The following is a 27,291-nucleotide window of genomic DNA, read 5'->3' on the forward strand; positions in this document are numbered from 1 at the left end:
TAGTGGTGGGAGGTCAGTCTACAGGTTGCTTCCGTGAAGGAAGGATTCGTCGTCATTTTTATTTTACCCTCACCGGGTTCAAACTGAGGGTTACATTCTTTTTTTAATTAAATTTTTATTTCATATTTTTTTTTATTAATTTAAAATTTTTCCCGTTAAAATTGGATAATATTTACGAATTTTTAAGATGGCGTCCGTAACGAAAATGCAACGATGACATATAAAAGATGGCGACCTTGACGATAAGTGCAGCATTCTAGAATCCAAGAAGGCGTTCATAACGAAAAGGGTAACATTCTAGAATCCAAAATGGTGGCCGTGATTTTATAATCCAAGATGGTGGAGGTTGTTTTTATTAAAATTTAACTAAATAACGTTTAATAAATTTTAAATATTTTTCCGTTAACATAAGATAATATTTACGGATTTTCAAAATGGTAACCGTAACGAGAATTGCAACGGTGGCGCCCGAGGTTAAGATCCTGATATCAGTGGCTTAGGGTGGCTTGATTTTGGAGTACTAAGCCTCTTTTAGGAATTTGCAAGTCAATGAAATTTTTTAGGAATAAATGGAAAATTTTCCTTCAAAACGGGAATATGTCCCTCGAAACGTGAAAAGTTTTAGGAATTTTAATTAATTTTTGAGATATTTTGAGAAAATTTGACACTAAAATGGCTGCCGTGACAGAGCGATCGGTCATTGACCCGCACCTCCGTCAGAAGCCAGCACCTCAGCCAGAAGCTAGTGCCAGAGGGAATCAATATACCTATACTACTTTCATCGAACTTGTCAAACAAACATGGCTGCACTAGTGACGTTTTCGGTGACGTCATAACTCTTCAACTTTATTTGATACAACAAATTGGAAGGGGTTGGAAGCGAAAATTTGACAATTTGACAGGGCCTTTTGTCTTAAAGTAATAACCTTTTGAAGATGGAAGTAAAGGTCGGTCTCACACGCCATTATGGTTATTCCATTTTTCTGTTGTTACATTTGTTAAGGATTTTTTTTCTGTAAATTCATCACGTTAGCGTTCATGTATTTTATTTTTCGCCTCATAGTCTTACTAGAAATTTGCGTGAATTTTTACCTCTGTTAGATAATATTCAGTAAATTTCTACTGAGGAAGAAATATAACATAAAATGCAAGGGAGTTATCGTGATAAATTTACAGGAAAACCTCGTTACCCCTTACTGCCTTGTGTATCATATTTAATAAAAAAATTGCATACCAATAAATTTTAGTATGCTGGTCCCTGCATGTTCTTGAATCCTTGCAAAATAATTTGCAACATAGTGGTACAACATTTTGATTGTCATATAACAGCTATGGTTGTTTAAGTTTGAGCAGCCATCTTTTTTCTTGTGATGAAAGTCTAGCAACTTTGAACAATCAGTTACAAGGTAAGATTACTTTTATTGCTTTAAAATGTTGTGTATCATTATTTGTACCATGTTTTTGCTCTTGAAAGTCAAAAATCACTATAATTATATGAAATTTATTTATTACAGTGGTTATTTAAGTATGTATCATATGATATACATTGGGCACTATCAAAATTTTCAGTATTTTTAGGTTATAAATACATTTCCTAAATAAATCATTGAACACAATTATAATTTTCAAATCCCAACTTGTAGATTCAGTCTTTCTCTATTTATAATGTAATCTAAATAAGTTTTATTAGAAACCTCTGTATTATACATCAGTACAAGCAAAAATAAATCTAAAAAAGCACAAAAATCAAAACAGATTGTTTATTATTTGTTATTATCGAAAAATGCTATTCTGATAAAATATTCTTTACAGATGAGTGAAATACCACACGATAGTAAAGATGAAGGTCTAGAAAATAGTGATGATGATCCAGACTGGTTGCCAAGTAATCAAAACAGGATCATGAATCAGCCAGATATACTGGCAGATGAAGTTCTTCCTTTTTCATTTTTTTTTTGTTCTATATAATAAATTATGTTTTTGATCTTCCTCAGATGATGATTCCAGTGATGAAGTCTACCAAAGCCAACAACCTGATTTAGGAAGTCGGCATTCTCCAGCAACACGATGGCATGATGTTCAAGGAAACAACCGCGAGAATCCTCCACCCATTTGGGAGCACACACCAGTAGAGCCAGAGCCTTTACTATCAAGTATAGATTACTTCAGATATTTTTCTGATAATAATATTCTTGCTTTCCTTGCTTATCAATCAAATCTTTACAGCATTCAAAGAGATGCAAACAAGCCTCTGAATACAAATCCAAACGAAATTGAACAGTTTATAGGCCTTTTTATTTACATGTCAATTTGTGGTCTTCCAAGGTCACGTTTGTATTGGTCTGCAAAAACAAGTGTGGAAAAAATTCAGAGTGTAATGCCACGAAATCGATGGGAACAATTGAAAAACTCACTCCATTTCAATGATAACTCTAATATTCCTCCAAGAGATGATCCCAATAGTGACATGTTGTTTAAAATTCGTCCTCTGGTTGATTCTTTGAAACAATCTTTCAATGCCTTACCTCTGGATGATCAACAACTGTGTGTAGATGAGCAAATCATACCTTTCAAAGGTAAAATCTCATTGAAGCAGTACACTCTCAAAAGCCGCATAAGTGGGGCTATAAGCTATTTGCTCTGTGTGATTCACATGGAATATTACATGATTTTGACATTTACACGGGTAAAATTTCGCCTGTGCCCAATCTTCCAGATTTGGGTGCAAGCTCAAATGTGGTACTAAAGTTGACTCAAATTATTCCAAGTAACCATAAATACCTAGTGTACTTTTGATAACTGGTTTGCTTCACCTGCACTTTTTGTTGCCTTAGGAAAAAAAGGAATCGGAGCACTAGGCACAGTCCAGCTAAATATATTTCGCGGACTAATGTTTACTCTTGACAAGGAGTTGAAGAAAAAGGGCAGGGGAAGTTTTGAGGAGAAGGAGACAACAATAGAAGGAATCGACCTGAGAGCAGTCAAGTGGTTTGATAACAGAGCAGTTACACTGGTTTCAACATTTGACTCTGCTGAGCCTGTGGACATGGTGACACGCTATGATGCAAAGATACGAAGTGAAACAACAGTTCCTCGCACCAGAATAGTGAAAACATACAACCAGTTCATGGGTGGTGTGAATCTTTTGGATTCCCTTATTCCGTACTACAGAATTAGGATCAGGTCAAAGAAATATTACTTACTGTTATCCACGAGAGTGCTTACACTCCTTCAGAACTTACCAGAATAGAAAACCCAGATGAAACAGCACAAGGATCACAGTCTGCAGCCCCAGTTAACCCACAAGAGAGCAAGCATGGGCAGGTAAAAGAGAAAACTCGAAAAATAGTTGACAAACTAAGGTATTTAGAAGACTCATCGTCAGGAACAAGTGATTCAAGTGACTCTTCTCTTGTATCCTGTGATGGCACAGAACCTAGTCTAAACATTTCATTCAAAGATATCCTATGGACACCTGAGGTGATGAAAAAGAATAATGTAAATCGAAAAAATCGCTTAGCTACAAAGCTGTTGAGAAACGAAGACATTATTTGAAGACAAAATGAAGACACAGAATGATCAAAATCAAGACTGTTGTATTGAAAAGACTGCAATGCACATGGAATTGACAAGAAGTTAGTACCAGACCTACTAGAATTCAAGGCAGATGTGGCTGAATCGCTCTGTAAAGAAGGTAAAGCATGAAGAAGCGTGGAAGACCATCACCATCTGGCAATGAGGTTGACAAAATGTTTCACATCAAAAACAAGAGGGGACCAGCAGCTGCAATTCCAAACTTTGAAACAAGGCGGGATAGCATTGGGCACTGGCCATCTTTCTCAGAAAAGAGGTAAAGATGTAAACATCCGACATGTAAAAATTTGTCAATTGTTGTATGTACTAAGTGTAATGTAAATTTGTGTTTTTCACAGGGACGAAACTGCTTACTGGAATTCCACATGTAATAATGTAGGCATAGTGTGTGTAATATTATGTAAATATAAACTTATTGACCTATTCATTTCAAATGTCAACATTGTAGGACTCCAACAATATTGTATAATTCTTAGGAATTTGTAAACTTTATTAGGCTGTAGTTAGTTTTCAGCTCTTGAATATAGTTGTTTTGTACATTGTATCTTTTTAGTACATATAATGTAATGAATCTTGTGAATTGTTTTATGTACGATAATAATATGTTGTTCACAAAGACAGACCAGGTTTGTACAATTCCCACTTCTAACTAAAGAAGTAAGAATAAAGTAGCTGTATGTAAATTTGTTATTTTTAGTGTGTATCGAGTAGTTTTAGTATGAAGTACCATTCATGTGGATTGCCTTTACTGAAATATTATAACAACAATAGAAAATATCAATTCCAGATTTGAAAACTTTACTTCAAAGGAATATTTGTAAATACTGTAAGGTGTTTTTATATTTAATTTTGTGGCTGTTGTGTAGCTCTTGTAATGATTTACATTAATTATTTGTTTACAAGTAACATTTGTTAAGACAATATGTTTCCTTTCCTTTCCCAACGCACCAAAATTGATACAAACATTTAAGTATTAAAAAAAATGAAGTGAATGCCCAGTGTATCACATGTGATACAAACTTAAAAACTATACAAACACTAGTCCAAAAATATTACAAAAATTCATATGAAATAATTAGCTGCTAAAGAAAAATAAAATGCCATCAAAAAATTTTTTCAAGTATTTTAATATTGCTGGGCAGCAAGGGGTTAACAATTGAAATGACCAGGGAAGTAACTAGAGAAGGGCTTGTGTCAAGGGCTTTCCGGGGGGCGCTAAACTGGGAGAGTACTTGAATATCGTAATGTAAAAACACAAAAAAAAGTTGGAGGGCAGGTCTACGGAATTATTTGTATTGAAAGATACAGATACAAATTTATCGTCAAATATTTAAAAACTGGTATTTTTCGCGTTCTATCCAAATGCGATGAATAAAAAATGAAATGATTGCAAATAAATATATTTATTTACTATCTAAAGTTGAATTTAAAATGTTTGTAATAATGGAATTAATATGTGGTGGCGATATGAGGTGTTGTCGGGAAAGGTTTTGGTTTGGTTGGTTTGAAAAAAAATGGCGGGAGGGGGTTCCAAGATGAGTTTTTGCCCCGGGTGGAAAATTTTCTAGTCATGTCCGTGGCATTTGCAATAAAATTAAATAACTACTAACTCTGTGTCGTGGGAGCTGAGCCTAAATTTCGGAATGACCTTGGCCTCCCCTCTGCCCAGCAGGAATTTGGAACGGAGCTGAACTGCATATTCACGTCAAAACTGAATGTGGACTATGTGAAATGGTCGTGCACCTAGTGTCGTCTCAGGAGCTCGGCGCGAGTCGTCGCTGCGGCGGACATATTGCCCCACTCGGCCCGGGTGGCGGAGCAGCGCGCGTGTGTGCACAGCTGTGCCTAGTCGACACAGCAGGTGCTGGCCAGAGATGGCTCTCTCTTCACTGAACGCGTCCGGGAGCCAGCATCTGCTGTTCCGCCATCATGATGGGGCTGGTTTGAAAACCCAAAGCCGTCACCACGGTAAGGTGGCAAGGTGGGGCTGGAACGGACAAGGCGAGGTGAATTTTTAGATGGTTCGCCGCTGCCTTCCGCAGAATGGAGCGCAGGGACAGCGCAGCACCCAGTCCTGAACCAATGAAGGATATTTTCCTCATGTCTCAAAATTTGTAGGCCGACACAGAAAGGAGTTTAGGAGCTTTATCTCACCAGCCAGAAGACCTAACCACTTTTATAGATGGTTTGGCTCGCTAGAAATTTTCATTGATTTGTTTTCGATGGTTCAACTAAATATTGATATTACTTTGACCAGAGGCAAGTCTTTTTACCGTATTTAGACTTTGCAAATTCACACCAATGCTGTACTCGGGATTCGAACCCTGAATCCCTCGCACCGAGAGCCGGCGAGCGTCCGACTGCGCTACGGAGGTCAGCAACCTCCAAGTCGACAGATCGGACGTTCTTCTACCAACCCACGTGAGATAATGGAATCAGTCAAGTCTTAAACATAAGGCGCGGTTTCACATTGTTCAGGTGAACAATGAACATGTTTACAAACGCGAAAGTGTACGGTTATACACGGCAGTTGGTATAAAGTGTGTTCATCTCCAAACCGATATTCTACTGCCATCGTAGGGATATGTAGTGGATCTTATTTATTTGAGAAAGTATACCTCTGTTAGAGAATCACTGTCAGCATCAATTTTAAAACAATAAAATATTTACCAGTATTACACGAACTTGTGCCAGGAAAATTCTCCATCTTGCGTTTATCGCAAAGACTGTTTGTGCTCTCAACACTCATCAATCAGAGGCTTATGTATAAGATATGTAATTCTGAAATACTTTGCCAGCATGTTTATGTTGAATGAGATATGGCTTCTAACGAAACATGTTCAGACTGTGTGTAACCGCACGCTAAAGTTGAACATGTTTACCTGAAGTAGTTCAAGGTCCCGTGTAACCGCACCCATTGTCACCGTTTTGGGAATTTTCGGCTTTATTGAAAATGAATCAATAAAAAAGGAGGCGGTTTAGGCGATGAAAAATATTCAGCAACAGCATTTCTAATAAGGCGTGAAGATGTAGAAGAATGCTTTCTAACATTTTGCCAACTTAAACCAAACTGAATGCAGATGGGGTAATTATTTTAATTCAAATACTCATTTTTAAAAGCTTTTGAATTAGTGCGAACATACTGTACAATCGTACTAGTATGACCGGATGGATGTAGATCGAGTCTTGTCTAGTGCGCTTAGGGATATCATTTAGGTACGATTGGTCAGAATTAGACGACGTAAATAATGACATGTGCTTTTGTTTACAAATGGTGCTGCAACAGACACGAACATTTGTTGAAATAATGAAGAAGTAAATCAACGCCACTACCGAATTCTTAACATGCTAAAACACTATTCACTAGAAAAGTTTAGAAATTATTAAAATATGAAATGCTTTAAGTATTAGCTCCAAATTAACGTTTTTACAAACTATTACTTTCAAAAAACTGTGTCAGTTGTATGATGAAACTAAAATTAAATAAGAGTGAGATTTTATTATGTTTATGGTCCCCTCACCCCTACCTTTTTTAACATTTTTTTTTAGGTAAATTTAATTTTTGGATTACCCATAAAACGAGAAGAAACTGACTTCTTGAAAATTATTTTGCATGATAAAAACAATACAAATTCAATATTCTTCGTGTAAATGGCCATCACAGTTGTAAAAGAAAATCGAGTTCTCGTATTTCGAATATGTCACGAATTCTTCATCGACAATCGATTGAGTAATCGATTATTCAAATACTATTTTTCCCCTCGGTACTACGGCGGTTGTAGCTTACACGCAGATCAATTGGCGCGCCAAGGTTGCAGTCCTGAGCTGCCCTCCCTATCTCCCCGCCCAATTCCCCCACTTCGGCCACGTGGCTGGCCGCGGGCCGTTGGAAGTCGAGGCCGCCGCGCGCGTCAGTGGTCGCGATGATGCTGTGGCTGTCGGCGGCGCTGAGTCTCGGCTACGTGGTCGTAGCTTCGCAGGTAACAACGCTGCATCCTAGCTGATCTGAGCACTGCCGTTACGTTTTTTGTGCTTCGGTTCAGTTCTTGAAGGCCCCGCTCATCTGGGCATTCACAGTATGCCGAGCTTCAGGAAAAACCACACGATTTGAAAACAGCTCAATACAATCGAGTGACGTCTGTTAAAAAAAAAATAATAATAAGAATACGCTGAGGGCGGATCAGTACTCCTGATTATGTATTTCGTTTTTGAACTGAATTTTTAGAAGAGTGAAAATGGCTAAAACGCGTATTTTCAGAATATTTTTTAGGCTTAAAACACCAGGTACAGATTCTTGAAAGCACTTAAGGGTCGTGCATTACATCTGTATTTTCATTTCTCCACCATAAAATGTTATGACGTCTGCTAAAATCTCATAGTTGACCTGTGCACGACGAGAAGACTGCGCGCCAGTTCAGAGACTTGCGCTTAACAACGTACAGCAACAGTGTAGCATAATCTGTCATGAAATTTTAACAGTTCCCAAAAGTACTACTTCTTACTTCCGCCACTGTTGTTCTGTCAACAAAATTCGTAAACAACTTCATGTGGTTGTCATTGTTCGTAAACAAACATCACATGTTGATTTGCATGTGTAATTTTTTTAATTGTTGCCCTAGGTAAATACTATCGATAACTGTCAAAGTGGAGAAAAATGAATGACATAGACTTAATCTCATACAGCAGTACATTCCAGAATCATGTAATATTTGTGCAACCTTTCATAAATAAACCTAAAATTTTGTGACGTGAGGAATTAGCAGTTGCACCAACACTTTTGAGGACAGAGGAGACTTATAAATATTATATTCTAAGTATTAAATCAAGTTTGGATTAATGCGCTATAGGATCCATATGTCAAGGGGCCCACCTCGTCAAAATAACATTTTTTTTATTAATATTTTAATCAAGGTTGACGCATCTCTACGACATCCTGAACTGGACATTGTGTAAGGACACATGCAACGAACACAATGCTTTGGGCTCTAGTTATTTATGGAAACCAGAGTAATACACAATTGCGCCACCACTGTGTAGACGTTTGTATGCTGTGTGATTGAGTGAAATGGTAAGGTCGATTTTTTTGGCACATAAGCCTACTCAACTTTACATATTACTAGATAATACGGATTTTCTGGTTACTTTACATTGGTAAATACACTGGTACAGGTATTTTATTTGTTTATTTACACAAGTACATATCGGCCAAGAGCCGGTTTTCGACATAGGTACATGTGTATTTCATACACTTAAATTTTACATTTTTAATCGTAATAACTAATCTTATAAATAATAATTTAAAAATAAGTTTTCAAAAATTATGGATATGTAAATAACTATGAATGACCCAGATTTAATTTATAAAGCAATTCTCAAGTATAACTCTCAAATCAATTTTTGTTTGGACTTAAATATTTGTAAGACTTTCTACAGTTTAATAACAGAGTACGTATTTTTTTTGTAAACTGTACTCTATGCGGTGGAACTCTTAAATTGTTTAACTATTAGCATAGTAATATGTCCGAGATAAGGTGACAGTTGCAAGAGCTTATTGAATAGGTATTTAGGCTTCTTATGAATTCTAATTTTGCTACCTACCTAGCAGTCGCTTATTTCACATACATACCCATTTAGAACATTGCAAATATTTTGTGATATGCTGTCTTGTATTCAAGTTGTATGCATATTGAGTACATGCGTTCTGGATACTTTTAATTATATGCCTAAGATAATTTCCTATATCTACATTAATATGGTAAATGACCAACATGTCACAGATTTTAATTTTAAGATTGGTTGGTAAAATATGATTTTTCGTGCCAGTAAAACGATCTAGATAAACTACTGTTTCAGCCATTTTGACTCTTCAGAAAATACACTTTTGAAACATTTCCACTGTCCAGAAATGGTTTACTTAACGAAAAAAACATACTTACTCGTATAGGGCCAAGGAAAGTTTTTCTTAGCAGACTGCAGACGATTAAAAATAAATTATTGGTAAAACTATTTTTATAGTTTTATTTTTGTTTCGTTTCTGAAGCAGTGCCCGTCGTGAAGCGGCCCAGGCACGCGGATACAACCCGAGCCAGCACGCGGAGGTCTTGCGAGCTGCAACTGGTTACTGGTGGCCGTGTAGCGAGCGTACTTGCAGCCAGGCGGGTGCAGGTCGAGACCTGCGCAGAGCGGGGAGAGCGGAAGTTGAGGCGACACGTGTCACGTTGTACGCGATCACTGACATGTAAATTGAATCTTTGTTAATATCAGAATCCGATTCCGATGCTCTCGGATACGACATAATTGCAAAATTATGTCATGAAAATCTTCCAAAAAAAAATTCAAGAAAAGTAAGACCCGCATAGATTTCATTCTTAGGATGAGTTTTTAATGAAAAATATGACAAATATTACCGTCTAACCGACGAACAGTTTTCTAAATTGTATTATTTTCATCAGGAAGTCAATAGATGCTGTAGGGTGCAATGCGTGAAGGCATACTGCAGTTGACGAAAAACTAGCTGTATTGTTATTAATCTCCTACAAATTAAGAAAATGTTAAAAACATAATTCCAATTATTTATTATCGAAGATCATCAAAATCGGATTTTCAACTTAGTAAAGATTTAATGTACATTTCAGTGATCACGTACAACGTCACAGACACGCAGTGCCGATATACCTATCGCCTCAACTTTCGCTCTCCATGCGTGGAGTAACTGCTTCCATGAGGCACTCTGCGTCATCCTGTGTCACCCCGTGTCATCCTGTGTCACCCTGCGGACTCAACTCGCTCCTGGCCTTTTCCTCGTTCTCGTATAACCTTGACGGATGCCAGCTAGATATGTACGCCTGTATTGCCTGAAAGTGTTCATCAGATAATCGCTGTTTCCTGTTGTGTGCGATAATACGACAAAGACCTCAAAGGTGTTCGCAAGAAAACTACAAGCAACGTACCTTCCTTGTACTGGCAGTATGAATCACGTGGCATTATTCACGTCAGCGAAGCCAGTCGTGATGTACACAACCCGTGATACCTCGAACGCTGGTCAACTATTTGCTATACATGCAGGACGATAAGCCTTTTATAAAAAAAAAACGTTTTATGCCGCTCTTGTCAAAATCTAACACGCGTGTTCCATCGCGCGCAGGGACAATCCTCCACTGTGCAGTTGGCCACAATACATTCCACCTTAGACGGCGCGGCGTGCGAGAGAGATTGCGAGTACCGGATGATACCCGAATGTGTGTGGCTTCTGTACATATAAGTTTATATGTAGTCATAACCCATTACTACTTTTAAAAAAATGTCAATGTACTGGCAGTTGTGTTTTTAATCTTTAAAAAATTGGAGCGAATTAACACATGCTAAGCGTAATTCATTCGTGAGGAAATTCTCGTAGAAATTAGGTCAAAATGCACTTATAATTGATTTTAATGTGAATATTTATCTTTAGGTCTAGTGAAGAACCTGTATATCCAAAATATTATTTAATTCCTAAAATAGGGAATAAATATTCTGTCAGTGTCAAAATGGGATAAATGCTCTCTCTCAACTTGTGAGCTATGAATTTCTTGTTGTGTTCCATTTTAATATTAATGTAGACATTAACAGAAGGAATAAAGTTTCTTTGTCAGAACCCGCTCAAGTGGACAATTTGCAATAAAATCGTATGTTTTTTTGTTGAAATGTATGATGCTGGAGTTGAGGACCTTTGTTACATTCCGTAATCAGAAACACGTTAAGTCCTATTTCCTAAAGAATGTCCCTCCCTCAATCAATTTAAGTACAACACTCGTTTTGCCATTCAATACAACAAATTTTGTATCAATCCTATCCATCAACTTAGGTGTGAGTACATTCGTGTGAGGTTTTCAGATACTGGATGATAAAAAATAATCGCGTAAGAGAGTTTTTCAGTATTCTCGGTAACGAGCAAATTCATGTGTTGTCATGTTTCAAATACACCTACAAAATAAAATTTGGAATGAAATTTAACGTAGAATTCTTTAAAATAATGCCAATCGTGATAAATATATGCGCAAATTGTATTTTCAATTACATTTCATGACGCGAATCACACCTAGTTTCCGCACCCGCCGGTAGAATTCGTTGGCGAAGCAGCTACACCGATTATCGAATGATTCGATTTGCAGAGCAAAAGGTTAAACTAAATAATAAAACGGCTCCGATAAAAACGAAAAAAGGAAACTTTATACTAAACCCTGACTTTGCATCTAATTTTCGACAAGGGATTTTACTAAAATGCTGTACATGTTGAAAAAATTCATTAAGCAGTTAATAAAGAAGTTTCCTTTTGTGAACATGTGACAGTACCATGGTTACACATTTCCGTTCTAATCGACTTCCGTTCCATTCCGAAATCACTCGTACCAAATGCCATATATTGAGAGCTAAGATGTCACGCATCAAAAATGACTTTCATTTTCCAGACTGCTGTGAAAGTGTCCGTTTTCTACGAGAGCCTATGTCCGGACAGCATAAGATTCATTGACGAACAGCTGTACCCCACCTGGACCAATCTGACCGAGAAATACCTCAGCGTGGACTTCATTCCATATGGGAAAGCTTCTGTGAGTTCAACGCCGTGACGTCATGCATCATTTCTTTCAGGCCGTATCACACGATGCGTTTCTGCCGCTGCGGCTAAAACATTTTCTTAGAGTGCACAATGCAGGTCTCTCAAGAATGCGGTAAATATATTTGTCAGAATCGAACATGTAAACAACTGACCTGGAAGATCACCTTGTATAAACTGGCAACCGCTCCGGTTCAACCGCATGGTGTGACACCGGCCTAAGCGCAGTAAAATAAATGACTTGCTGCCAAAACCAATTACCAATCTCTTCACGCGTGCACCAGTTTTGAAGAAACTTTGGAACCTTGCTTTTCAGACAAGCTAGCTACACACGGGTAGCTGAAATTTTATTATCAGTTTGATTTTTCTTTTATTAATCAATGTAAAAACATATATCTAAATTGATGTCAAGAGCAACTATGTAATTAGTACACTGTTATATATTACATTAAATTTACAGACTTTTTAAAGAAGAATTTAACTCAATTAAAGGAATAGTGCTTCGTCATTTAAAATAACTTAATCTTCATAGGAACTACATCGGATTTCGACTTCCGAGTTGTATGTTTCGTTCTAAACAAACATAAACACAAACGGGGACAAACGAAGAGTGCTTTTACTGTAGAATTAACCAGTTTTAAAAATGTTTATTGGGCTATGAAAATTCTAAAACTTCAAACAGGCGGTTCATAAAATTTTGAACATGAATTTAATGGTTGGAGGGGAATGCTAAAACAAGCATTGTTTTGTTAAGGATCACATGTCCGGAAACGCAACCCCTAAAGTTACAGGTGCCAACAGTCGCGCGATAAATGTAATTTCGCGGTTAACGAAGTGCACTGTACATAGAAAACATTTTTTCTGTACTTTTACAACATATTCCTTAGGGAACCAGTGGCCAAGAAATAATTTGTAATACAAGAAAACTACTGTAAATGTTTACAAGACAATGCCATGGTTATTTTTGCATATATGAAATACGATTTCGGGGGTAAAATATACTCTATATATATATATAGTCGCACTTACAAAACTTATTAAAGATTGATTGACGTTTAATACAATCATAAATATTTGTAACCATGCGAAAGGTAATCGAATTGTCATTAATTTACATTTATTTTTTGTCATGCTTATTAATGTGCCCAGTTAATAATTATATGTTATTCAAGGAAGGGTTTACAAATAACTTGAACTAATGAAGGAACTGGGATAACACAAAGCATAAATGCCCTGGTAAGAATCCGATAACAGTAGTAATGCGAACATTTTTATTTGTAGCGAAACAGTTGCTTTCATTAAAATGTACAAGTAAAAAAATATCTGTAATTTTACACGATAATTACAGTCCCGTTTACAAAAAAAAATACAGTGTAATGCCTACCTCCATTTTCTTCAACACATAACTTCCATAGCTGTTAGAAGACGTGTCGCTAGCCGTGAGCCAGCATCTCAGCAGTGCCACTTCCATCACCGGAACTAGCACCTTTGGACCTCTTCCTGTAAGGGCCACATCGATAGCTACTTCTCCGTGGCCCGTGACGCCAGCTGAGACGGTTGTGGAATACGAAAACACATAACTGTGACTTGCGAACTTCTGCATGATGTATAATAAATGTTTTACAATAATTAACTACATAATTGTTGACATATGTATGTATTTTTAAGACTTAAAAATTATTGGGATTGGGGTGACAACTATTTGTTTTTGATTTCAATTTGTTACTTAATACCTCTATAGATTATTGTGTAAGAATGTGTTGGAATATATTTGAGGGAAAAAAGGGGGGGGGGGGGGGGAGAGAGAGAGAGAAACCTGCAATTCACAAAGTTTCAACACGCCCCAATAATTACCTTAGTGTAAATAACTTAGGGATTTTTTGAACTTCGCATGCACCGTCATGAATGAGATCCTACCGTGCTTGCAAACAGCTTGCATTAATAATGACGGGGACCTTAGTCAGAACATATCTTTTAGCGATAGGTATCAAGTGACATAACAAAAATACTTCCTGCCATTATCGAATGTTTATTTTCTTATTTTTAATTGGTTAAGTATCTTTATGTCACTTGATACCCTTTATCGTGGTGCTTTTAAGCCGTGCAATTTTTCAATTATAAAGAAAATCCCGAATTTACGCGAAGGCAAGTATTCTGGCGTGTTGAAAAGGCTTTGTGAGATGAAGCTTCCCATATTAGTTTTTTTTTAGTGAGATTATGTACTATAGAAAAATATTATGAAGTGTTTTAATAATAGTATAAAGTGAATTATTCTGTAGCATACATACCTTGTAATCTTTTTCTTAGAAAAGATCGAATGGTCTTTGGAATTATGCATTAAAATTAAGAATTTATATCGCAATTCATATCATGCTCTGAGCTTATCCGGAACTGAAACTAAAGATTTGTTGTTAATATTACGGTAGTAACTTTTATTAAAGTAGGACCAATGATATATTTCTATAGATTCATTTTTTACTTTAAAATAAATCCTACAGAGTATTATATGTTTTTATAGAATAGTTTGAGATGGGAGCAGCAATCATTGAAGGCCATACACACAAGCATTTAATCTCACGCCAAAACAAAATTCTTGCTTCTTAAATGTGTGTATTTTTAATTTAATGTATTGTGCTAACGAAAAGACTAGTTTTTATGTAATCATTAAGGGGTAATTTTTTTGCCCTGGTTATTTAAGGCTCAGTAGTAGTATAGGATAGCCGGTCCGGGGACAGGATGCAGGATGTGGTGCCGGTGCCGGTATCCGCCATCTTGGATTCTGACGTCACGGCGGCCATCTTGAACGAGTGTAACGTGACAATGTGCATAACGTGACACTTTTTCGTGCGTGCAGCAGGCGTAACGGGACACAGCGTAACGGTACACAGCGTAACGGGACATAACGTAACGGGACAAGTAGATCACGGCGGCCATTTTGGATCCGCCATCTTGGATCCGCCATTTTGAATGACGTCATTGTGTTCTAGAAAATTCCGGTGATGTGTTTTCCGCCATTTTGAATGATGACGTCACCGTTGCAATTTTCGTTACGGTCGCCATCTTTAACTTTTTTATTTATCATCCGATTTTAACGAATTTTTTTTCTGTTCCACTGGAGGCCGCCATCTTGGATACCGACGACTCTGTTTCTGTTGTTTGTTCCTAGATAGCGCCAACGTCGCTCTTGATTTTTTTCTGTTCCACTGGGGGCCGCCATCTTGGATACCGTCGACTTTGTTTCTGTTGTTTGTTCCTAGATAGCACCAGCGTCGCTCTTGACTTTTTTGTGTTCCACTGAGGGCCGCCATCTTGGATACCGTCGACTTTGTTTCTGTTGTTTGTTCCTAGATAGCGCCAGCGTCACTCTGTCTCATCACATAAGGTCGATGTTCCATTACCTACCATAGCTATTATGAACCTTATCGACATTTTAAATTTAATTTTTTATGAAAAATATATTGGAAACGCTGTGATTCGAACCATCGCAGCTCTGATCTCTAGGTTGGAAAACATACGCCTTTAACCGCTCGGCCATCGAGACATTGACCAGACCGAAGATTAAATAAGGTATATATAAAAATAACATGCATATTTGGACTTGTAATTTTTTTTAATTTAAAGTAATAATAGCACCACCTGTTCGAGACAGACCTACCATCTTGTCATTTGGCCGCCATCTTGAAAATCCATAATTTTTATGCTAGAGATGCGGGAAAAAGTTCAAAATTCATTAAATAAATTGACAATAAATATAATGATTGATTATATCGATTCCCGTTCTTGGTTCGAAACCGGTGAGGGTAAAAAATAAAAAAAACATCAGATCCTTCCTCCACAGAAGCCACCTACAGACCGATCTACCGTCACCAATACCAAGGTTCATACATCGTCAGCTGATATAACGTCATGTCCGCCATCTTGTCTTCATATGCTGGAGACCACCATCTTGTTTTCGTCGGCTATAGTGTGCCGATACCATGTTAGTATAATTATCTGGTCACCACACCATTGACCTTGACCTTTGACCTTGACCTTGATATTTGACCTTGACCTTGAAATTTGACCTTGACCTCTAAATTTTACCCTGACCTTTAAATTTGACCTTGGCCTTGAACTTTGACCTTGACCTTGAAATTTGACCTTGACCTTGAAATTTGACCTTTACCTTGAAATTTGACCTTGACCTTGACCTTTGACCTTGACCCCGACGGCCATCTTGGATCCGCCATCTTCGATGACGTCATTTCGTTTTCTAGAAAATTCCGGCATTGTGTTATCCGACATTTTGAATTATGACGTCACCGTCGCAATTACCGTTACGGCCGCCATATTTAAATTTATTATCCGATTTTAATGAAAAAAATTAAAAAATTATGAAAAAAATTTAAATAATATAAATTTAATAAAATATTTATAAAAAACAAACATTAACGACACGGAGCTCGGAGTCCTCGGTTCGAACCCGACAGAGGCAAAAAAATTAAAAAATGACGACCGATCCTTCCCCCGCGGTGGACGCAGGCATACTGACTCCCTCCACTTTTTTTTCAAAGCATATATATATCGTCAGGTAGTATGACGTCAGGTCCGCCATCTTGTCCTCGTCTGCTGGAAGCCATCATCAGTGTATCGTCGGCGAGAGTGCGCTGACGCCATGTTAGTTTAATTCTTATCCACTAGAGTGCAGTAATCATTTATTATTGCTGTGACACCCGACATCTTGTCATTTGGCCGCCATCTTAAAAATCCATAATTATTTAGCTAGAAATTCGGGAAAAATTCCAAAATTCATTAAATAAATTTGTAATCTATATACTGATCGATTAGGTCGACTAAGGTCCTTGGTACGATCTAGGACGATGCAAAAAAATTAAATATAACATCAATTTAACATAATAGTAACAGGTTCGAGGAATTAAACACCACAAGTTCTTTTACAAACATAATATTTATTACATAATTTCTATTCTACTACATGATCATTTGCGAAAGCCAGCAATCTTATAATCATTTAGTTCCGCAGCGGTGTGAAATGACTAATTCTTAGCTCCAATCGGTTTGTACTAGACAGAGTCCAGCCAGAACCTTTACAGACATAGTCCACCTCTTCTTGACAGAGTTTCTGGATACCGTTTTTAACAGTTTCCTTCACATCGTTAGAACTGTAAATTACTGCAGCCGATGTCTTGAATGCACACTTCTTCACTTTGTCATCGAACGGATATGGCTTTCCATATATACAGTCCAACCACAAGTTATATTTCAAAGGTCCGTTTGTTGCTACATCATCAGTAAGCTGATTGATTATCTTCTGTCTGATATCGTCAAGAAAATTACAAATGTCCTTTGACTCACCGAACGTATTTAGATAATAGTAGTCTTTCAACGTTCCACGAAATGCAGACTGCGCCAAGTAGAAGCCATTATCGTTCACTTGTAATGCTCCGAACACAGTCTTAGGTTTAGTTCCATGTTCAGACGTCATACCAATCGGTTGCTGCACATCGGTTTTTTTGGTTGTACGCTTTCATGTCTCCAATCTAAAGCGAGGAGTCGAAATTTCTGCAGGTAGTTCAGCAGTAGGAGCACAGACTCCACCTTTACATTTTTTCGCATGATGTCGCAAACTGTCAATTCGAGTAAACCATTTAAGGCACTCATCACATCGAAACTTCATGCGAGAAGGATTCTTCGTGCATTTGCTCCGCTCATGTCTTCGTGCATCATGGGAAAATGCGAACGACGTATCACAGTAGCTGCAAGGGTACCGTGGTGATGAAGACGATCCTTTCAGACCCGATCCAGATACTGACGTTGCCGCAGTTGCACCATCTCCAGGCATACTCTTATGAACATCAATGCATCGTTCTTGCGCCGAAACCTTTACTTTCTGCCGAACAGCAGGATCTTTGCATGCCTTCATGTGCGTTTTCATATTATCTTTTCTGGCAAACTGCTTATGACATTTCTCACAAACAAGCATTTTACGATATAGGTTCTTGGCACATTCGCTCCTCTCGTGTCGCCGAGCATTGCTGTTGTTTGAGAAAATCTTGTCGCAGTAACAGCACCGATGTTCGCTAGTTGTCAAATCAGCATCCATTGAAGTCTCCATTGATGGCGAACCAGCGTTCGCCGAGTTTCCCTGTGCAGACAGCACTAGCAGCATTAAAGTCTCTTCTGCTGGCGGTACCACGTCTGTTGAAGTCTCCTCCAGTGTTGACATCGACGTTGCCAACGGGATCTGCTCCACCATCGTCGACGCTGACGTCATGGTTCCCGCAGTCGATGGTACAACCTCCATCGAGTTCGTCGTTAAAGTCGGTAAAGATGCCATCGAGTTCGCAAGAACAGGTAATTACGTGATTAATGCACCAGAAGAAACAAACTAGGTGATCCTTACACCGACGACGTCAGTAAAAAACTAAGCATCCTGTTGTCTAGAGCTCACTTATATATACATGCACCGTATGGAACAATACGCTAGTCAAATCAAGAACCATTTACAATAATACTAGAGTCAAAACAACATTAAAAATAGAAGGACCATCAACGAAAAGGCAGCACATTTAGAAGCACCGACAACGAAAAGGCAGCACATTTGGAAGCACCGACAACGAAAAGGCAGCACATTTGGAAGCACCGACAACGAAATGGCAGCACATTTGGAAGCACCGACAACGTAAAGGCAGCACATTTGGAAGCACCGACAACGTAAAGGCAGCACATTTGGAAGCACCGACTACGAAAAGGCAGCACATTTGGAAGCACCGTCATCGAAAAGGCAGCACATTTGGAAGCATTGTCAACGTAAAGGCAGCACATTTGGAAGCACCCACAACGTAAAGGCAGCACATTTGGAAGCACCGACAACGAAAAGGCAGCACATTTGGAAGCACCGACAACGAAAAGGCAGCACATTTGGAAGCACCGACAACGAAAAGGCAGCACATTTGGAAGCACCGACTACGAAAAGGCAGCACATTTGGAAGCACCGACAACGAAAAGGCAGCACATTTGGAAGCACCGACAACGTAAAGGCAACACATTTGGAAGCACCGACAACGAAAAGGCAGCACATTTGGAAGCACCGACAACGAAAAGGCAGCACATTTGGAAGCACCGACAGCGAAAAGGCAGCACATTTGGAAGCACCGACAACGAAAAGGCAGCACATTTGGAAGCACCGCCAACGAAAAGGCAGCACATTTTGGATGCATCATCGAATAAGGAAGCACATTTGGAAGCTCCATTAACTAAAAAAGGCAAAAAGTAAGCACAAGTTACGAGATCTAAGTCTTAGTAAGAAATCATAATACAAGAAATAAAAACATTACATTCTTATAATTTAAATTATTTATTTTATTGCTTTACATTATACAAATGCAAGTAAAACAAGTCAATATTGTATGTAGCCAGCATTCCTCAGTTCCTTGAGTATGAAGGATATTTCTTTGATGCACGAATAGTTTCCTGCACAAAGCGAACCATGTAGAAGTCTTAGCCGGTCAACCAATATGTTTGGATCTTTCCATGATGTGTAATCATTCTCTTCTACCACCATCTTCCTTGCACCTTTATAATAAATATTATGATCTCTGGTGTCTTCCGTTTTACCACCAACCTCAGGGTTACTTTCATGTTGGAGACGGTGATCATCACAAGCTTGATAAAAATATTGCAAGTTTTGATTTAGTAGCAGAAATTATCGAATTAAATGTAACTCCAAATAAAATGACATATCTCATTAGAACAAAAAAAATCCATGCAGAGAGCGGTTTCTCAGAATAGTCAGAAACACTTGAAGAAACCACAGGAATGATTGCAAGAACACGGGAAAAACCATCAAAATATTGTCAAGAATAATCAGGTGGAATCAACAAATATCATTACTCAGTCAAATTAATATTACGCCATGAGACATCTGTGGAGCACCAACATGCAAGACGAACTTCCTTTTCCTTGGAGTCTAACGAAGCAATCCTTCTTTTGCGATCGATAGTGAGCATCCCGCATCCCGCATAAAATAACTAAATATTATTTACCTGCAAGCAACATGTGGCGACATCTGTTGTTGAAAAGCATAACTATATGCATAAAGTACTTTTGCATGAGATATATTAATTCTCGCTGATGAAATATGAAAAAATTTCTATTTAAGTATTGAATCTAATTTAAAACACTCAATTGGTATCTGGCATTAGTCTCAGTAACTAATATGAATTCCGATTTGGGATCTGACGCTGTATCGAAAGAACATAGGTGTAAGTTTTGCAGTAAAGAGTTTATCTTGAGAAAGAATAAAAGACAACACGAGAAGAATGACTGTGTTAAAAATCCACTGCGCAATATGATAAGTTGTGTTCGATGTAGCAAGTCGTTTACGCGGAGAGAGAGCCTAAAAAGACATGGCAGAACTTGTAGCGCCAAGCCTGCGTACAAGCTAGAGGACAACGATGAATCTACTAGCCTAAGAAAGAGTGATCTGCATTACGACAATAATTTTCTTGGCTCTTCCGATCTCGACAAAGAACTTAAATTGAAGAAGGTTGATGATTTACGGAAGAATGAAGACAGTGGAAGAATCCTTAACGTGAAAAGTGAGAATATATTCCAGCCGAATTCAAGTAGATCTTTCCTACTTTGTAAAAATGATGGACTCCTAAAAAGGAAGCATGAAGACGATGAAGACACTTCAACATCATCAACATCGAATTATTACGGTAAATTGGGTGAAAACGATTCCTTCTACGGTGATTGTTACAGTGACTCTGAGGCTGTTGACAAAGACATAGACTATGATGAAGCACCTAAAGCTGCCAAGATCGAAGAATGTGGCGGTGTCCTGAGACCGAAACGATGGAAACGACGTGATATATTAAATAAATCTGATCAAGCTTGTGATGATCACCGTCTCCAACATGAAAGTAACCCTGAGGTTGGTGGTAAAACGGAAGACACCAGAGATCATAATATTTATTATAAAGGTGCAAGGAAGATGGTGGTAGAAGAGAATGATTACACATCATGGAAAGATCCAAACATATTGGTTGACCGGCTAAGACTTCTACATGGTTCGCTTTGTGCAGGAAACTATTCGTGCATCAAAGAAATATCCTTCATACTCAAGGAACTGAGGAATGCTGGCTACATACAATATTGACTTGTTTTACTTGCATTTGTATAATGTAAAGCAATAAAATAAATAATTTAAATTATAAGAATGTAATGTTTTTATTTCTTGTATTATGATTTCTTACTAAGACTTAGATCTCGTAACTTGTGCTTCCTTTTTGCCTTTTTTAGTTGATGGAGCTTCCAAATGTGCTTCCTTATTCGATGATGCATCCAAAATGTGCTGCCTTTTCGTTGGCGGTGCTTCCAAATGTGCTGCCTTTTCGTTGTCGGTGCTTCCAAATGTGCTGCCTTTTCGCTGTCGGTGCTTCCAAATGTGCTGCCTTTTCGTTGTCGGTGCTTCCAAATGTGCTGCCTTTTCGTTGTCGGTGCTTCCAAATGTGTTGCCTTTACGTTGTCGGTGCTTCCAAATGTGCTGCCTTTTCGTTGTCGGTGCTTCCAAATGTGCTGCCTTTTCGTAGTCGGTGCTTCCAAATGTGCTGCCTTTTCGTTGTCGGTGCTTCCAAATGTGCTGCCTTTTCGTTGTCGGTGCTTCCAAATGTGCTGCCTTTTCGTTGTCGGTGCTTCCAAATGTGCTGCCTTTACGTTGTGGGTGCTTCCAAATGTGCTGCCTTTACGTTGACAATGCTTCCAAATGTGCTGCCTTTTCGATGACGGTGCTTCCAAATGTGCTGCCTTTTCGATGACGGTGCTTCCAAATGTGCTGCCTTTACGTTGTCGGTGCTTCCAAATGTGCTGCCTTTACGTTGTCGGTGCTTCCAAATGTGCTGCCATTTCGTTGTCGGTGCTTCCAAATGTGCTGCCTTTTCGTTGTCGGTGCTTCCAAATGTGCTGCCTTTTCGTTGTCGGTGCTTCCAAATGTGCTGCCTTTTCGTTGTCGGTGCTTCCAAATGTGCTGCCTTTTCATTGATGGTCCTTCTATTTTTAATGTTGTTTTGACTCTAGTATTATTGTAAATGGTTCTTGATTTGACTAGCGTATTGTTCCATACGGTGCATGTATATATAAGTGAGCTCTAGACAACAGGATGCTTAGTTTTTTACTGACGTCGTCGGTGTAAGGATCACCTAGTTTGTTTCTTCTGGTGCATTAATCACGTAATTACCTGTTCTTGCGAACTCGATGGCATCTTTACCGACTTTAACGACGAACTCGATGGAGGTTGTACCATCGACTCCGGGAACCATGACGTCAGCGTCGACGATGGTGGAGCAGATCCCGTTGGCAACGTCGATGTCAACACTGGAGGAGACTTCAACAGACGTGGTACCGCCAGCAGAAGAGACTTTAATGCTGCTAGTGCTGTCTGCACAGGGAAACTCGGCGAACGCTGGTTCGCCATCAATGGAGACTTCAATGGATGCTGATTTGACAACTAGCGAACATCGGTGCTGTTACTGCGACAAGATTTTCTCAAACAACAGCAATGCTCGGCGACACGAGAGGAGCGAATGTGCCAAGAACCTATATCGTAAAATGCTTGTTTGTGAGAAATGTCATAAGCAGTTTGCCAGAAAAGATAATATGAAAACGCACATGAAGGCATGCAAAGGTCCTGCTGTTCGGCAGAAAGTAAAGGTTTCGGCGCAACAACGATGCATTGATGTTCATAAGAGTATGCCTGGAGATGGTGCAACTGCGGCAACGTCAGTATCTGGATCGGGTCTGAAAGGATCGTCTTCATCACCACGGTATCCTTGCAGCTACTGTGATACGTCGTTCGCATTTTCCCATGATGCACGAAGACATGAGCGGAGCAAATGCACGAAGAATCCTTCTCGCATGAAGTTTCGATGTGATGATTGCCTTAAATGGTTTACTCGAATTGACAGTTTGCGACATCATGCGAAAAAATGTAAAGGTGGAGTCTGTGCTCCTACTGCTGAACTACCTGCAGAAATTTCGACTCCTCGCTTTAGATTGGAGACATGAAAGCGTACAACCAAAAAAACCGATGTGCAGCAACCGATTGGTATGACGTCTGAACATGGAACTAAACCTAAGACTGTGTTCGGAGCATTACAAGCGAACGATAATGGCTTCTACTTGGCGCAGTCTGCATTTCGTGGAACGTTGAAAGACTACTATTATCTAAATACGTTCGGTGAGTCAAAGGACATTTGTAATTTTCTTGACGATATCAGACAGAAGATAATCAATCAGCTTACTGATGATGTAGCAACAAACGGACCTTTGAAATATAACTTGTGGTTGGACTGTATATATGGAAAGCCATATCCGTTCGATGACAAAGTGAAGAAGTGTGCATTCAAGACATCGGCTGCAGTAATTTACAGTTCTAACGATGTGAAGCAAACTGTTAAAAACGGTATCCTGAAACTCTGTCAAGAAGAGGTGGACTATGTCTGTAAAGGTTCTGGCTGGACTCTGTCTAGTACAAACCGATTGGAGTTAAGAATTAGTCATTTCACACCGCTGCGGAACTAAATGATTATAAGATTGCTGGCTTTCGCAAATGATCATGTAGTAGAATAGAAATTATGTAATAAATATTATGTTTGTAAAAGAACTTGTGGTGTTTAATTCCTCGAACCTGTTACTATTATGTTAAATTGATGTTATATTTAATTTTTTTGCATCGTCCTAGATCGTACCAAGGACCTTAGTCGACCTAATCGATCAGTATATAGATTACAAATTTATTTAATGAATTTTGGAATTTTTCCCGAATTTCTAGCTAAATAATTATGGATTTTCAAGATGGCGGCCAAATGACAAGATGTCGGGTGTCACAGCAATAATAAATGATTACTGCACTCTAGTGGATAAGAATTAAACTAACATGGCGTCAGCGCACTCTCGCCGACGATACACTGATGATGGCTTCCAGCAGACGAGGACAAGATGGCGGACATGACGTCATACTACCTGACGATATATATATGCTTTGAAAAAAAAGTGGAGGGAGTCAGTATGCCTGCGTCCACCGCGGGGGAAGGATCGGTCGTCATTTTTTAATTTTTTTGCCTCTGTCGGGTTCGAACCGAGGACTCCGAGCTCCGTGTCGTTAATGTTTGTTTTATATAAATATTTTATTAAATTTATATTATTTAAATTTTTTTCATAATTTTTTAATTTTTTTCATTAAAATCGGATAATAAATTTAAAGATGGCGGCCGTAACGGAAATTGCGACGGTGACGTCATAATTCAAAATGTCGGATAACACAATGCCGGAATTTTCTAGAAAACGAAATGACGTCATCCAAGATGGCGGATCCAAGATGGCCGTCGGGGTCAAGGTCAAAGGTCAAGGTCAAGGTCAAATTTCAAGGTAAAGGTCAAATTTCAAGGTCAAGGTCATATTTCAAGGTCAAGGTCAAAGTTCAAGGCCAAGGTCAAATTTAAAGGTCAGGGTAAAATTTAGAGGTCAAGGTCAAATTTCAAGGTCAAGGTCAAATATCAAGGTCAAGGTCAAAGGTCAAGGTCAATGGTGTGGTGACCAGATAATTATACTAACATGGTATCGGCACACTATAGCCGACGAAAACAAGATGGTGGTCTCCAGCATATGAAGACAAGATGGCGGACATGACGTTATATCAGCTGACGATGTATGAACCTTGGTATTGGTGACGGTAGATCGGTCTGTAGGTGGCTTCTGTGGAGGAAGGATCTGATGTTTTTTTTATTTTTTACCCTCACCGGTTTCGAACCAAGAACGGGAATCGATATAATCAATCATTATATTTATTGTCAATTTATTTAATGAATTTTGAACTTTTTCCCGCATCTCTAGCATAAAAATTATGGATTTTCAAGATGGCGGCCAAATGACAAGATGGTAGGTCTGTCTCGAACAGGTGGTGCTATTATTACTTTAAATTAAAAAAAATTACAAGTCCAAATATGCATGTTATTTTTATATATACCTTATTTAATCTTCGGTCTGGTCAATGTCTCGATGGCCGAGCGGTTAAAGGCGTATGTTTTCCAACCTAGAGATCAGAGCTGCGATGGTTCGAATCACAGCGTTTCCAATATATTTTTCATAAAAAATTAAATTTAAAATGTCGATAAGGTTCATAATAGCTATGGTAGGTAATGGAACATCGACCTTATGTGATGAGACAGAGCGACGCTGGCGCTATCTAGGAACAAACAACAGAAACAAAGTCGACGGTATCCAAGATGGCGGCCCTCAGTGGAACACAAAAAAGTCAAGAGCGACGCTGGTGCTATCTAGGAACAAACAACAGAAACAAAGTCGACGGTATCCAAGATGGCGGCCCCCAGTGGAACAGAAAAAAATCAAGAGCGACGTTGGCGCTATCTAGGAACAAACAACAGAAACAGAGTCGTCGGTATCCAAGATGGCGGCCTCCAGTGGAACAGAAATAAAATTCGTTAAAATCGGATAATAAATAAAAAAGTTAAAGATGGCGACCGTAACGAAAATTGCAACGGTGACGTCATCATTCAAAATGGCGGAAAACACATCACCGGAATTTTCTAGAACACAATGACGTCATCCAAAATGGCGGATCCAAGATGGCGGATCCAAAATGGCCGCCGTGATCTACTTGTCCCGTTACATTATGTCCCGTTGCGCTGTGTACCGTTACGCTGTGTCCCGTTACGCCTGCTGCACGCACGAAAAAGTGTCACGTTATGCACATTGTCACGTTACACTCGTTCAAGATGGCCGCCGTGACGTTAGAATCCAAGATGGCGGACACCGGCACCGGCACCACATACTGCATCCTGTCCCCGGACCGGCTATCCTATACTACTCTCGGTCTCACACGCCATGGAGATTGTTTCTGTTTTTTCGTCATTAGTTTTATTTAAGGGCTATTTTTCTAAACATTTTGTTTAGATATTTCGCTTGCATTTTATGTTCCGCCACGAATATTTTAAACAGGTGTTCTCTTAGTGTAAAATCATGGGTGGAAAAAGTCGCGAACGTGATGTTAATCACAAAGACTAGCGCGCATTTTTACATCAATTTCATTACACAATAGTGAATATGAAGAAAATAATTTACAGAAATAGCTCTTAAATATTAATAATAATGACAAGAAAAAATTGAATGAGTCTTTCAATGCTCGCCAATGATGAGTAACCCATCTGAGCTCGGTAACAAACAAGTCCATGTGTTCCCATGATTTTTATGTGGCAATTGAACTTAAAAAACGGAAATCGGACATGAAATTTAACGTAGAATTCTTTAAAATAATGCCGAGCGTGATAAATAAACTGATAAATAGAATAGTCACTTTTTAAATACCACACACATAATTTCTGCGCCCGCCGCCAGAATTCGCTGCCTGAATCGTAAGCGTTGCTTACAATCATCAAACGCAGATAGCAATTAGCAGCATGAAACAACAGGCAATTATAAACTATTAGAAAAGGCTCCGATAAAACCCTGCTTTGAACCTGATTTTCGACTTGGGATTTTATTAAAATACTGCCCATCTGGTTAAAATGCAATAAGCAGTTAATACTACAAAGTTAGAAGTTGTAATTCTATGGCATTACTAAAATATTAACATAAAAATTTTTAAAACATATATTATGACATATATATATATATATATTTGTTTTTGCTTGGACTGAAATCAGTCTGTATATAAGTACTTCCTACAAACGAGCCTTAACATCATTGAGCTGATTCAACATTATTATTAAATTATAATGTTATTAAAAAGAGTTTAAATATTTCAGTGACGAGATTTTAACCACGCCCTTTGAGGTTACCAAGCACGCGCTCTACCGCTGTGCTACTAAGCGTATTGGGAATTTAGGACAATCTGTATTATACTTAGTGTAATGCCAGATTTCTTACGTATTTAAAAAACTTCCGACTACCTTTTTACTATGACTATTTTAGTATACCAAATATAATCCAGGGTAGTTTCACTATCATAAAGTTTCGTTTGGCGCAACAATACTTTTGGTGTGCCCAATATTGTTTACGAAAGTGATTACATAGGGGTTTACGTG

At 38.5% G+C, this 27,291-nt stretch overlaps 1 protein-coding gene across 2 annotated transcripts in view; it reads left to right on the forward strand.

Annotated features, from left to right (window-relative positions):
- The first annotated feature begins 7,455 nt into the window (after window positions 1-7,455).
- Window positions 7,456-27,291, forward strand: part of LOC134542026 (GILT-like protein 1) — a 29,830-nt gene continuing 9,994 nt past the window's right edge. For both annotated transcript variants that reach the window (XM_063385874.1, XM_063385881.1), the window contains exons 1-2: window positions 7,456-7,574; window positions 12,042-12,182. In XM_063385874.1, the coding sequence (XP_063241944.1) occupies window positions 7,518-7,574; window positions 12,042-12,182 (198 nt within the window). In that variant the 5' untranslated portion in view covers window positions 7,456-7,517. The remainder of the gene's footprint in view (window positions 7,575-12,041; window positions 12,183-27,291) is intronic.

The sequence above is a fragment of the Bacillus rossius genome, chromosome 1, assembly GCF_032445375.1.
Source record: "Bacillus rossius redtenbacheri isolate Brsri chromosome 1, Brsri_v3, whole genome shotgun sequence".
Classification (NCBI taxonomy): domain Eukaryota; kingdom Metazoa; phylum Arthropoda; class Insecta; order Phasmatodea; family Bacillidae; genus Bacillus; species Bacillus rossius.